Source organism: Tasmannia lanceolata, unplaced genomic scaffold (assembly GCF_043159265.1).
Source record: "Tasmannia lanceolata isolate RefF3 unplaced genomic scaffold, GAP_Taslan_0.1 ptg000006l, whole genome shotgun sequence".
NCBI classification, from domain to species: Eukaryota; Viridiplantae; Streptophyta; class Magnoliopsida; order Canellales; family Winteraceae; genus Tasmannia; species Tasmannia lanceolata.
The window spans coordinates 49,570,561-49,586,056 of record NW_027518683.1 but is presented as its reverse complement, the minus strand read 5'-3'; the positions used below and the strand labels follow the sequence as shown (position 1 = coordinate 49,586,056).

The 15,496-nt window shown below is 39.1% G+C and overlaps 1 protein-coding gene across 4 annotated transcripts in view; it reads left to right on the top strand.

Annotated features, from left to right (window-relative positions):
- Positions 1 to 15,496, top strand: part of LOC143880454 (protein REVEILLE 8-like) — a 33,463-nt gene that overhangs the window by 7,341 nt on the left and 10,626 nt on the right. For all 4 annotated transcript variants that reach the window (XM_077383477.1, XM_077383476.1, XM_077383479.1 and 1 more), the window contains exons 6-7: positions 4,204 to 4,313; positions 14,073 to 14,132. In XM_077383477.1, the coding sequence (XP_077239592.1) occupies positions 4,204 to 4,313; positions 14,073 to 14,132 (170 nt within the window). The remainder of the gene's footprint in view (positions 1 to 4,203; positions 4,314 to 14,072; positions 14,133 to 15,496) is intronic.

The window sequence follows — 15,496 nt, the reverse complement described above, 5'->3', positions numbered from 1 at the left end:
TTAAACACCGGTTTGTATGCAGTTTTCATGCACATGTAATGTTTAGAAGACACGATATGCAGCAGAATGCATGTTTGGTTGACGTGTGGGATAATGTTCCCATGGAATTTTTATTTCCATTGTATTGTGTTGTTTTCTTCTTCTTTTTGTTTGTTAATCTATCAAACTCAGCAGTGTATGCCTTTTATTTTGCTAAATCCATCTTTAGTTAAATCAGTAGAAGGTAAGTGCAGAGCCTAGGCACCCATAAAAGCTTTGAGACACGATTTCCATCTAAAGCCCTTCACCTAGTAACACTAAAACCACAATAGAAATGGTCATGTAGCAGCTCTTGTGATTGGGAAAACATATTAGTTCCATGATGATTATATATATATATATATATAAGAAAAGTGTCTCTAGTCTGCCGACTAGAGATCATTCTCTAGTCCAAAACACATGGGTCCCACATTTTTTGTGGTGATCTAAAACATTCATTTGATAGGCCCTATCATAGATAGGGTGTCCACAAAAATCTGCTTCATAGGATCATCTTAACCCTTCAATTTGTAGAGCTAAAAAATGGACAGATTTGTGGTGGTTTATAGCCGTCCATTTTAAGCTCCCCAAATCGTAGGGTTGGGATGATCCTATGGAGCTGATTTTTTGTTGACACCCTCTCTATGTCAGGGCCCATCAAATGAATGCTTTGCATTACCCAAATAAGATGGGACCCATGTGTTTTTGGTCGGCGGACTAGAGACACTTTCCTCTCTCTCTCTCTCTCTCTATATATATATATATATATATATATATATATATATATATATATATATGAGAGAGAAGTGTTGGTGCGCTTAAGCGCACTATTTTTTTGGTGCGCTTAAGTGGTTATAACGCCTCCCATTGGTTTGCTTAAGCGGGACCCAAACATTTAAACGAATGGGAGGCGTTATAACCACTTAAGCGCAACAACATATTCCTCTCTCTCTCTCTCTTTCTCTCTCTCTCTCTCTCTCTCTCTATATATATATATATATATATATATATATATATAAAGGGAGATGATATTTTCACCCCCTCTGCAGTACACATTCGCCCTCTTATAACGTGAATAGTGGGCAACCTTTAACGGTTTTTGACGTCAAATCACGTTATAAGGGGGGCAAATGTGTACTGCAAGGGTGGGGGGGTTGAAAATATCATCGCCCTATATATATATGTGCGTGCGTGAACAAGTATCGTTTCATTAAATAAAAGAAACGAAATACAGGAGAAAAAATGCATGACCTTAACATATGCTACATGCCAAAAACACCAGCAAAAACTATACATCAGATAAATGCAAAAAAAATAAAATAAAATCCTGCATCACTACAAGATACAACAAAGTTTTCCAAATGGTTAGCTAGAGAGTTTCTTTCTCTATGAATATGTGATATTTACATATAAAATCTCCAAATGGTCCTGGCAGATCACCCAAGGTGAGGGTATTATTTCAACGATATAAATAACAAGCATAGAGTCCCCTTCTACCCAGACTCTGAGGCAATGAAGTCTGTTAAAATGTCATGCCTTTCCACGATGTTAACACTTTCCGGGCCTGCAGAAGCAAGAAGAAAAACAGGAAAAGAAACAAAGATCTCTAAAGCCTTCTTTTTAACTGACTCTTATCGATCAAAGTTTAGCTTTGGCCAATCTGGTTGAAGTTAAGTTGTAAAGATATATAGGGATTTCCCTTAAATCTCTGCAAACTTCTAACCAATCATGAATGAAAAGATTCAAAGATATTCTGTTAAAGCATTCTATCCTAAGCAGTTCCAAGTATATTATTTCTCTGATTAAACACCAGAGGTTTGAATAAGATCAGAAAAGTATCTTAGAATTTCCAGAAAAACAATTCTCCAAACCTGTGGGTCTACACCATCATCTCAAAAAGCATCTAGCTGAGTTAAAAATGTAAAAATGTTAAATATACCCAAAAAAAAAAAAAACCACAAGATCTAAATCTAAGAAGACCACAGGCAGGTATGAGTATTTGCTATGGATTTTCAATAGGGTTATCACAAAATTCTCACTTGATCTCTCAATATATTCTCGCTTAAATAAGATCAGAAAAGTATCTTAGAATTCCTAGAAAAACAATTCTCCAAACCCTTGGGTCTACACCATCATCATAAAAAAGCGTCTAGAGAGTTAAAAATGTAAAAACATTAAATATATATAAAAAAAAGATCTAAATCTAAGAAGACCACAGGCAGGTACAGTATATATATATATATGAGGAAAATGATTGTGAGCTTGAAGCCCATATAGCTTATATGAGCTTGAGGGCCCAAACACATGGGTCCCACATTTTTTGTGGTGATCCAAACCATTCATTTGTAAGGCCCCATCATAGATAGGGTGTGTACTAAAAATCAGCTCCATTGGATCATCCTAACCGCTCCAAAAGCGGAGGGCAAAAATGGGCAAATTTGTGGCCAACGGTGTCTGTCCATTTTGCCCTCCACTTTTGGATGGGTTAGGATGATCCTATGGAGCTGATTTTTTGTACACACCCTATCTATGTAAGGGCCTTTCAAATGAATGCTTTGGACCATCCTAACAATATGGGCCCACATGTGTTTGGGCCCTCAAGCTCATTTAAGCTATATGAGCTTCAAGCTCACAATCATTTTCGTCTATATATATATATATGGACAAATTTGTGAAGGTTTTTACACGTTCATTTTTGCCTCCACAAATCGTAGGGTTGGGATGATCCTATGGAGCTGATTTTTGGTGGACACCCTATCTATGTGAGGGCCAATCAAATGAATGGTTTGGATCACCAAAACAATGTGGGCCCATTGTATTTTAAGCCGGCGGTGTAGCTAAGTTAGCTACACCGGCGGTGTAGCTTCACTTTCCTCATATATATACTTCACTTTCATATATATGAGGAAAGTGAAGTATATATATGAGGAAAGTGAAGCTACACCGCCGGTGTAGCTAACTTAGCTACACCGCCGGCTTAAAATACAATGGGCCCACATTGTTTTGGTGATCCAAACCATTCATTTGATTGGCCCTCACATAGATAGGGTGTCCACCAAAAATCAGCTCCATAGGATCATCCCAACCCTTCAAACTATGGAGGCAAAAATGGACAAATTTGTGAAGGTTTTTACACGTTCATTTTTGCCTCCACAAATCATAGGGTTGGGATGATCCTATGGAGCTGATTTTTGGTGGACACCCTATCTATGTGAGGGCCAATCAAATGAATTCTTTGGATGACCAAAACAATGTGGGCCCATTGTATTTTAAGCCGGCGGTGTAGCTAACTTAGCTACACCGGCGGTGTAGCTTCACTTTCCTCTATATATATATATATATATATATATATATATATATATATATATATATATATAAAAGTGTTTCTGGTCGATCGGCCAGATAAGTTATTTGGATTCTTGCTTTATAACAAATATGAATATGTTAAACTGTCGAATCTGTTTCGATTGATTTACATGGGTGCACACATTAAAAGTTTTTTATTTTTCTAGAATTGCAGTTTCATTATGGCGAATTTGTTACTTATTGTGCATGCTGGTTTTATAACCCAGCAAATTCCTCAATGGAATCTGATAAAATGAATTGAACATTTTATACATAAGTGCTTCATGTGGAAGGTTTATCACAGTATTATGATTTTTCAGAGGCTGTTCGTGATTGAATAGTATTCATGTGAGATGTAAGTGGCGAAACCAGTTTTTAAAACTCGTTGATTCAACTCGGAACTCGATCGAGTCGACTCCCTTTTACCTTGGCCGCATTCCGCTTGCATTGCATCCGCATTCCGTGTTTTGCCTTACAGAGTCAATAACAACTCCTTTGACTCTCCCGAGTTATGACCGTGTCAACCACGTTCTTGGTTGTGCCCGCGCCGAGTCGACAAGGATTTTTCTTGGCCGCGTTCCGCGTCACATCCACGTTTTTAAACATTGGGCAAAACTAAGAGATCACTGTGGTAGTTTCTCTATGTTGCAATAGTTCAACTTGGAATTTTTTTTTGGTATCTCTATCTTTTAATTTGTAGAAGCTTCAATTTCACCCTTTTTGTTTAAAGTTTAAACCTTGGCATACTTGCAGTGGATTGATGTATAATGCAACAATTTTGATATTTTTCTAGTTCTTTTCAAGATTAGTTGGCTTCTTCATCGTGTCTATATTTTGCAGGTATACCAGATTTCGCTGAAGTGTACAACTTCATTGGCAGTGTCTTCGATCCTTGCACAAAAGGTCATATGCAGAAGCTCAAGGTGATGGACCCCATAAATATTGAAACTGTAAGTTTCTTATCCTTAAATCTATATTCATTTTTTATGATCTAAACTCTAAGGTAGCAGCATTCAGCATTAGGTGTATTTATATTTGTAATACATGTAAACTTGAATAGGAATTATCAAAATAAATGGACATCTGAGGCCTAAGATATTATTGGCTAGTGCTAAGCAGATACCCATCAATGTTATCATTAACTTGTTAAAATATGCTGAAGTATTTTCCAGCTGGAGTTATACAAATGCTTGCAGTTATACAATCTGCAACACCCATATTGAATCTTGCGAACTCTTTCACCTAGCTACAGCATAAAAGCACTTAAATTTAGCTTACTACAATGTTAGATTATTTATAAGCCAAGTTAATTTTATTTGAAGTGTTTTGAACTAAGAGGGAAACTAGAACTTCTAAAACTGATCAAGTCCGAACTATCTACCATTAAGAAGAAAAACAAAGAACAAAAGTATTAGTATTAGTATCAATGTACCATTAAAAAAAAGGTAATTTAGTATCAATGTAAACTCTTCATCCTTCCCTATCCAAAAAATGTACTAGTCTAAACTATCCAAAACTGACAATGGTTGCTTCATGAAAAGAACTTCTACGATAAGTTATGTATAGTAGAATCAATATAATTCCTAAACTACTTATAATGAGGTCAGAAGACCTGGCTACCCTTAGATACTACACAATATACATGTGTGTAACAGGTGCAAACCTATGGTTCGCGGATTCTTTATGGAGAGCTTTGGACCTCAAGGCATCTATAGTTCAATTTAAATCCGCACCAATAATCCCAAATTAGATTAACATTCAGAAATTTGATCAAATCTAAGCTAGAGTTTTCACACATGTTAGCTTTAATGATAGGTCATCAACAAACTCAATTCAATCCATGTAAAGCATGCAACAATAATATCATATTGTGACAACTCATTACTCCAAAAGCTTAAGCTGTTAGAGTTGGTGTTAGTTAATCATTTGTACTCCAATGCTCCCCCTCGCGTGTGGCCATCTTTTGGGTTGGCCGTACATGTGGATTTTTAATGTCTAGGGAGTTGTTCGGTCTTGAAACCAAGACCTGCCGTGAGGCAATAGGTATGATGCCATGTGAAACAACCAATTACTCCAAAAGCTTAAGCTGTTAGAATGGGTGTTATTAATAATTTATACTTCAACACATATCAAATGAAATCAGATCTATGGATAAGGTCATCGACGTGATAGGGTCTGTATACAATCTAAAATAAAGCAAAATAAACCAGATTAGGTCCCAACACACTAAGAGAGGTAGGTTAATTTCAATAAGTGGGGTATACGAGAGAATGAAAGCTTGATCAGAGGAATAAAGCTACAAACTATGGTCAATAAAGGTGATATAATAGAAGGACATGTCTCACTAGTTGTGTGTGCCTCAACCTTAAATCTCGTGAAGGAGTACCCAAGAGATGTTGTAGGGATAGTGTCTGCCTCGATCCGTCGAAAAAGCCATACCAGTCACCGATATCATGTGAAACAGTAGGGGAAAAAGCGATGGATCTGTAGGAAGTGCATCGGGGGAGGAGGGACTGCAAGCACCGCCCAAAAAAGTGGAAGATGAGGGAGGGAAAAGTGGACTATTTCTGTTGTTATTGTAGAAATTACAGAGGAAATAGAGAGAGAATAGCAACAGTCGCAACACTGGCTGTCTTGGAGAAAAGGGGAGGAAATAGATCAGCATATCTGATCAGAGTAGGACAGCAAGTGAAGGTAAGATGAGGGGGGAAAGCTGTCGGCTGCTGTCTACTCTTTTTGCTGGCCAACAGTCTTAGAAGGGGCTGAAACTAGGGGAAGATCGAGAAATAGAGAAATATAGGGGAAAAGGTAAAGAGGGAAGGAGGGAAATAGAAGAGAAAAGGAAGAAGGATGCGGAATAGAAGAGGGAAGGAGAGAGGGAGATAAGAAGAAAGGGATGGAGGGAAAAGAGTACCTTTACGACTGCAAGGGGGAAGGCTGCTGCTCCAAAACATCAGTCTACCCCTAGGACTCTCCCTTTTAGGCTCTGTTTGGTTGCACAAAAGCCGGGAAGGCTTAGGTGTTTTGCTTGCCATTTGGGTGCCATGTCAGCAACCCTCGCCTGTGTGGTTGCCAATATAGCCATTGAAATCCCTGGAGACTACCAGGGATGTCTCCTGGTCAATCATTCCTTGTCTAGTGACATGTCACCCTAGTCTCCTCCCAACAAAATCCAAGCAAAAAACCACCAAAATGGGTTCTTTGCTTGGATTTCTTGGCAATGATACTCTCTCTCTCTCTCTCTCTCTCTCTCTCTCCTCCCCCTTCCTATATCTTTATATTGATAATGACACCCCCTAACGCTACTCTACGAGGTTGACAACAAAACACTACTTACCACTATACTACGAGGTAAGTTCCAGGGAAATCCAAGGCTTGTTTCCTCCCTGTTGACCACTTACCCCACTACTCTATGAGGTAAATACCTGCAACCAGACCAAGGCATAGGGTTTTATAATGGGGGCTGAGGGGTCTTTTTCCAAGGTCCGCATTTACTAAAAACAGTAAGTCCGTACTTACTAGAAAGAGGAATGCTAGACTGAAGGAAGCACTTGCAAAAAGGAGATGAAAGGGTTTTCCCATTGGCTGCACATCACTCTAACATGTAAAAGTCAAAGAATGTTAATGCGCCTGATCGATGTGCAGCCAATGGGAGAGCCCTTTCATCTTCTTTTTGCAAGCGCTCCCTTCAGTCTAGCATTTCTCTACTGAAAAATAGTAAGCGCATATTTACTAAAAATATTAAGTTCATACTACTAAAAATGATAAGTCCATGTTTTGAATTAGTAATGTGTGGCCCTTAGGTGATGTGAGCAGTCTCTTTTCTAGGATAATAAGCATGCCAAAAATGGAAACAAAACCAAATCTAAAATGCCTCTCATCTTATAGAATAAAAATTGTTCTTCAAGTGGGCCGTGTCACATCAGTAACCTGTGCACAATATACATGTCATGTAAAACCCCCACCTCCTGCCCTTCCGACTCACAATGGATTAGCAGAGAGGATCTAGAGTTTGCAAATAATAAATTGGAAGTTAGGTACTATATGAGACTTCGTAAACATGTCGGATCTAAAAGTCAGATGATAAGAATGGAAGTGAAATCTTGGCAGCCTGATAGTGACGGGGAACAGAAAAGCAATCAATCTCAATATTCTTAGACCTCTCACGGAATATAGGTTTACTGAAAATTTGAATAAAGCACAAATCACAACAAAGGTAGACAACTTATCATGCTTGACTTTAAATCAAAACACATGCTTCCAGATATAGAAGAGTAGAATAATTAAGATGGGATACTAGATATACTCAACTAAACTCAGCAAATACAAAATAATTAATCAACTAGATGGCTGTAAGAACTATTTCTGCCCACTAGAGCCAAGAAAAACAGAAATAGCAACACTTGCAGATGACTTATCCCGCTAATTCTAAGAAGCATAAGCTGCATAACATAACATGTGCTTCCAAATGCTTCTAGAATAGAGTTGTCCATAGAAGATGAGAACAACTGTTGGAAAGGAGCGACACCAGATGTTGTCGATGAGAGCAACTGCTTGAAAGGAGAGAAACCATAGATAATAGATGTTGTCAATGCATTAGAATATGTTTTAGTGTAATATGGGGCATTATTTTTTTTTTTGCTCGGTAATTTGGGGTTAGGCAGACGCCCACCAGCTATATAAAATAAAACATAATTACAATCTTGGATAAGCCATGCCGGAAAAATCTTCTGATACTATGCTTAAGAGCTCATCAGGAGCCAAACAAAGAGGGATTGGGTCCCCTTTACAGATACAATTTGGTTTATATAGAAAGTCAGCAGCTCTGTTGCCCTCTCTCCAAATGTGAGTTAGAGTCCAGCTGTCGAGAGAATTGAGGATGGTTCTGAGTTTTTCAAGGGAAGGGATTTTCCTCCATGGACAAGGCCACAGGCGATGAATAACCATGACTGCAAGGAGAGAGTCAGATTCGATCCAAAGATTCTTAACTGGAAGTTGGCAGGCAAGAATGACTCCATGAAGAATAGCTTCAAATTCTAATTCCTGAATTGGGAGAGGCTCACAGTTGACAGAGAAGAAAGAGAGAATGGTCCCCAAGTGGTCCCGAAGAAGGCCACCAATCGAGGCAGAGCCACAAACAAGGGAGGCATCAGAATTCAACTTCACTTCAGATTCAGAGGGGGGCGCCCAGTGACAGAACTTAGCTTCTGGGGTTTTGTTGACCAGAGGGAGGTTGAAAATTTTCGCGATTTTGCAATTTTCTTCGGAAGTTTCATCTTCCAGGTTTAGAGACAGAATACGAGACCTCGAAGTGCAGATAATTCTGCTAAGAAGGAGCCTTTTGTGAGTTTTTTTGTTTTCAAAGAGTCTCGCATTTCTTTCTACCCAGATTAGGTAGATAGAAGCAGTGAGAAGAATTCTGGTTAGAGAATATGTCTGCCCCTTCTTCTTGAATTTATTCCGGATCCAGCTTTCCTCGTCAGAGAGCGATTTCTTTTGCTTCTTCCTAACAGAGATGCAGCGAAGAATCCAGCGCCAAATCCAGGCCGAATAAGAACAGTTGAAGAAAAGGTGGTTGGTACTTTCCGGAGCAGAGTAGCAGAGGAGGCATGAGTGGCCTTGGTTGGGACCGAGGAAATGGAGTTTATCTCTGGTGCAAAGTTTATCTTGCATCGCTTGCCAAGAGGTGATGCTGAATTTCGGGGTGTGCCCTGCAAACCAAATGGAAGAAGTCCAAGGAGGTTTAGGATTAATAGTCCTGATGGAATTCCAGGCACTCTTAAGCCTGAAATTTCCATCAGATTCTGGCTTCCATATCAGATAGGTCAAATCAGATTCAAAGAAGAGACCGGAATTAATGACTTGCTTTAGATCTAGGAGTTGTGGATGTTCTTGAATCATGTCCCACCACCCTTGAGATTTAGCTTTGTCTATGGTAGCCTTCAGAGGGATGAAATTAATGATAGAGCCAATTGAAGACTGGGAGACGAGGGGACCCTTCGGATGCCATGGATCAGTCCAAAATTTGAGAGGAGCTTGGGATCCAACAATGTAGCATATGTGCTTGGAAGCAAAGTCTCGAGCTTTCAAGATACTCCTAGCTGCCCAAGAAGGAGAAGCAGGCATAGGGAGGCTCCAGAAACTTCTACCTCTGATGTATTTCCGATCAAACCATTTAATTCAGGGAGAATCTTTCATTGATAAGATATGCCACAGTTGCTTAATCTGGGATGCTAAGTTCAAATCAGCCAATTTTCTAATCTCTAATCCACCTTCAGATTTGGGGCAGCAAATTGTGTTCCAAGATACTGGATGGTAAGTTTTCTCAAGCTTGGAACCAGACCAAATATAGTCTCTGAGGATTTTTTCAATTTTGTTGAGAGTTTCTTTGGGGATATGAAAAGGTGCAGACCAGTGAACTTGATAAGTGGACAGGACGGACTTGACCAACTCAACTCTTCCAGCTCTGGAAAGAAGACGAGTGGACCAAGAGGAGATCCTTTGCCTTATTTTGTCTATGATGGGCTGACAATCCCGAGAGGAGGAGCCTGGAAGTAATTAGAGGTAAGCCCAGGTATTTGATGGGAAACTTCCCTTCTTCAATCTAGAGGATGTTGCAAATAACTCTCTTGGTACTGTTTTGGATGCCTGCAAAAAAGACTTCGCTTTTGTTGGGGTTAAATTCTAAGCCAGAGCATAATTTGAATGAATCAAGGCAATTTATGATCCATGTTGCAGAAATTGAGTTTGGGTTTGCATAGATCATTACATCGTCAGCAAAAAGAGTGTGGCTGATAGTAAGGTCTACTTTGGAGAACGGGGAAGAAATAAGGCCCTGGGCATGGAAGGAGGAAAGGAGACAGGAGAACATCTCCATAACAAAACAAAAGAGCAAGGGGGAAAGAGGATCTCCTTGCCTGAGACCATTGGAAGACCTGAAGAAGTCCCGAGGGGAGCCGTTTACAAGGACCGAAAAGGAGGGAGAAGAAATACATTCATGAACCCAATTGCACCAGATCTCAGGGAAACCAATTTTTCTCATGAAAATAAGCAAGGAAGAACGATTAACACTATCGAAGGCTTTTTTTGAGATCCATTTTAATACACATGGCTTTTTCCTGGTTTTTCCTATGAAAATTATGGCAAAGATCATGGGCAATGAGAATATTGTCTTGAATGCTCCTTCCTTTGATAAATGCAGATTGAAAGGGACTAATGAGCTTATTCAAGATGGGTTTGAGTCTATTTGCCATCAGCTTGGTATTGTCTTTATACAGGAAATTGCAGAGGGATATTGGCCGATATTTCTCAGGTGAGCTAGCTTCAGGAGATTTGGGAAGCAGAGAAATAAAAGTTGCATTAAGCTGAGGGAGAATCTTGCCTTTACGGAAGAAGAATTGAATAGCCTTAACAACATCCGGGTCGATCAAGTACCAGGAAGCTTGAAAGAAGCGGCCATTGAAACCATTAGGACCAGGGGACTTGTTCCCATCAGAGTTTTTAATGACATTCCAAATGTCTTCAGCAGAAAAAAAATTTGTTAACTGCAAGGAGTCTTCTTCAGAGAGGATTCTGGAAGGATTAGGAATGTTGCTGGGATGAGTTGGAAGGGCAGAATCTTCCTTGTTGAGGAGGGATTTGAAGTAGGCAACCATTGTATCAGCAATCTCATCAGGGTTGGTTGATATGGATCCATCGGCAGTGACAGTTCCTTGGATGGAATTCTGATTTTTCCTGGCTTTCATAGCTGAATGGAAGAAAGCAGTGTTTGAATCACCCAGCTTCAACCACTGAATTCTTGATTTCTGTCTGAAGAAGGCCTCTTCCTTATTAGCAGACTTGATATATGAATCCTTAATGCTATTTTCTTCTTCTCTTAAAGCCTGATCGAGAGGGGATATAGTAATCTGAGCTTGAATAGTCTCTAGTTGATGCCTTTTCCGAGGGGCTTCAATGTCAATTCTGCCAAACATATCATTACGGGCCATTATTGTCCTACAACATCCTTTATTAATGATAAAAAAAGGAGAGGGTCGGCAAGGGCTGATGCAACTTCTCTTTCCTCTCCCCTATTGACTCCTACACCTTCACCATCTTCTTCTTTTTCTTCCATCTCATTCTGTCCTCTCACTTTCTTCAACTATTGCGACATGTTAAGAAAGGAGTGTTGATTCCTAGGGATCCTCCATTTTTGTTTCTATCTTATTATTTTCTTAAAAAAAAAGGAGGAAACAAGTAGTCTCTTGTGCTGATCGGAACTACGCAGATTCCTTCTTTTTTGTGATGCTGTGGTGATTAAAGCCTCATTGCTAACCTATTAAATGAGGATGATCCAAGCATTCTTGGTGGTGATGTTTATATGTGACGTGATTAAAGCATTGATCGTAGTGTCGTTTGGTTTTAGATCATGATTTCAAGAGGGGTGTGACTTCTTCTTCTTTTCTTTTTTTGTGTTCTCAAGCTTGATCATGGTGATAATATTTTTATTGGTTGTGGCTCCTGAAAATTTCAGGTCTGGCATACTTTAGTTTGATCTGAGCATAGTGTGGTTATATCTGGTCGGTATTTCAGATTTGGGCGTGGTTTGGTTAGATCTGGTTTTTATTTCAGATCTGATGACACCATTGGAAATTGCGTATGAGCACAAGCTGCAACATATGGTTGATTTGGTTCCACTACCACAGGATGCTTTGATCAGTAACGTCAGTTATGATGGAGATGTCTATGCTGAGCACATTAGGCGTATTCATGAAGAGGTAAGGGCTGCTATTACTAAGAATAATTACTGATAAAAAATATCAATACCAAGAAGTGGCAATACCTATTGCTGGTTTAAAGAGTTCAATGAAAGAGATCAGTCATGTTACGTACTTGGAATGGTGGAAGGAGAGGTTTCCACGTAGCACTTACTAGTACTACTAGCTGAAATCCTGAAAGTTTGGTCCTTGTAAGATTGTTCAGAAGATCAGCTCCAACACATGTTAATTTGTCAGACCGTCTTCATGCCAGTCTTATCTTTGGTGTATCTAATCTGGATGATTTCCACGGCTCAATGATGGTGACGAACAAGATGACGGAAGCACTTGGGTGGAATAATTTCTCAAGAAGTCAGAGGACATGGCTAAGGCCATATTGGGACATGAAAGAGATGCGGTCAAGGCACAGGAACCAATACCGGCATCTTATCGCCAAATGGATGATGTCAAATGGTTGGGCAAGCCATCCAACAAGAGTACGTGGATATCTGAGGATGAGTTGAAGCGATTGAATCCTACTAATGCCCATTATCAGAGGAATTTCCGGTCGAAGGCGAGCTCTTTTTAGCCAGGGGGAATTGATGCAGCAGCAGTTATAGAACCTGTGAAGAACAAGAATTAATTTCCTTTCCTTTTTTTCACACAAGGGGTGTCTTTTATTTTCATAGGGCTTGGGTTTTAATTTTAGTCACGGGTTTTAAATGACTTAAGAGGGTGGGAACCATCCACTTAAGTCAGTACCTTGTAACTTAACTGAGTCTTTAATAAGTTACAAGGGTGAGAACTATCATTTTAAGTTGGTTTTTATGTTCGTCACTTAAGAAGGATTGTAGGGCATAGAGTGGTTTCAAGAGCTTAGATTGATTTTACGGTTATGAGAGTATTGCAAAGGGGGATTATGCTCTAAACTCCTTTTTTCAAATATTGGAATTCTGGAGGAGGTTTTCTCCTGTAAGAAGTTGTACAAACAGGACCAACACCATCTTGTGTTTTTTGCCAGATTTCTGTTCTATTTTCTCATGTATTTCGTAATTTATTCCTTAAATATCAGATCTGTTAAGATATGTACCTGTGCTTCTACTGCGTCACATTCCTTCTTCAAGATTTTTTATGATGCATGGAGGAGGTTTTCTCCCATAAGAAGCTGTACAAACAGGACCGACACCATCTTGTCTTTTTGCCAGATTTCTGTTGTATTTCTCTTGTATTTCGTAATTTATTCCTTAAATATCAGATCTGTTAAGATATGTACCTGTGCTTCTACTGTGTCACATTTCTTCTTCAAGATTTTTTTTGATGCATCCTTTCTGTAACATATAAATGACAAGAGGCCATAACCAATACATTTGATTCTCTTGCAATAGCTTTTTGGGTTCCCACCATAAGAGTATTGCACTTATCTCTCTATTTTTCCACATTAAATGTTTTTCTCTTTCAATTGCGAACTTTGTTGCAGAGGGAGTTTTCATGTTGTTGGTGTTTATTCTTTTGCACCTTGTAGCAAGCCCCGAGCAACATTTTCTTGCTTGTCGATTTTATGGTGCGTTAGATTTCCTTTAGGTCATTCAATACTTTCGAATTAATATGTACCGGGGTACTTTATGGTGCGTGCTTGCCATTCCTATTATTATTTTTGTTGGCACAGACCCTTAGGAATATTCTGCATGTATTGTGGTTTCTTATCCACAAACTTGATTATCATTTCCTCGAGATATCCTACGACCCTTGCTGGTTTCAGGTTCTGATAAGGAACAATAGTTCTTGTAGTCACCTACCATGACTTGAAAAGAATCACATTTACTTACTCTTTGATGCTTATTTAAGTGTAAATATGCTCGCAAATTGAGGGGCTGATTCATCTACCTAAGTCCATGGATGGTGGTTAATGATGACTGAATATCAATGATTTCTTTTCTTATGCATTTACTGACATATCGTTGGTGACTTTTGCAGGTTTTGTTATTGATGAGAAACCTTACAATCAATTTGTCAAGCCCTGATTTTGAGCAGCTTGTGAGTTTTTCCTTATTGATACTGTATATCATTCTCAGTTCCGTGTGACTATTTCGAGTTCACTATGCATGAAAATTTGAGGCCCTGGGTTTCTTCTTTTTCTATGACAGCTATTTAGATCTTCGAGTTTCATATCTTCTGAAGTTTGCACTGGTTAATGGATTTATTTACATTATCCATTTTGCCAAATCTCCTGGTCACAAGGTTAAGTCTTGGTCACAAAAATGATGTTTGTAGAAGTACCAGCTCTCCTATTATAGTCGTGCAACACTGGCAGTATTTTGTTCACTTTATTTTGAAGGTTATGTTTAGACAAAAAGAAGTCAGGCTTAGAAGAAACCTGGACAATGTATAAATTGGTCTTGTTTAGGAGTTGGGAGTACTAAGGCTTGGGTATGTACCTAAATTCCATGTTCGTACAGCTAGCCACAGAAGTAAAGGAGGTTAGCTCTTCTTCTATTGGAAATTAGAAATGTATTGATCAAAGAGAAGGTAAATGCTTACACAGAATACATAAGCATTATTGCCCTCAATTCATGTTTTTTCTAATCTGTCTACTACAATTTTCACTTCTCTATGGATGTTGGAAAATTTATATGCATTTAGATAATGGGTTCAAAATCCCGTGAAAAATTTTGTTGAAAAAGGACTTAGACCACCCCCCCCCCCCCCCCCCCCCCCCACCCCCCCCCACCCCACCCAACACACACCCACACACCAAAAAAAAAAAGAAAAAAGAAAAAAAGAGATAAATAAATAAATGGCCCACATCCTTTATCTATAATTATGAAGCTCGTTTAATTACACAAGTCATGGACTCATGATTACGGTCATCCATGATGAGTGCCATCCTACTAATGCGAACGAACATAAAACATAAGTCAAAGGAGTTACACCAAAGCATAAATGTAAATTTAACTAAGCTATGTTCTGTGTCAAAAAAAACCAAGCTATGTCACTCTCCCTCAAGCTGGAGAATAGATATCATCCATTTCCAGCTTGCAACAAATACTACCAAACTTACTGCGTCCAAGTGCCTTTGTAAATATGCCTGCCAACTGATCTTCTTAAAATCCAAAACGAACAGGGTCTTAGTAACAAGGGGTTTTTGGTGATATTTCGTATTAGATGTAACTTTTTGGGAAATTATATACGACCTTATGAGCCCAACTATTTGTTCTAGGTTTTTGAGGTTGAGAGGGCAAAAAGGTCAGACACCAATGATGACAGGTTTGGCATCCCCTTCTTCCCTCGTCCTTCCTCTTCCATCCTCCTCTTTTCATTCTTCCATTCCTTTCTGTTTTATCCTTCCTCCCACATGTACCCTTGTGTTTCCGTTATCAAGGTGGTGTATCAGGTGTTAT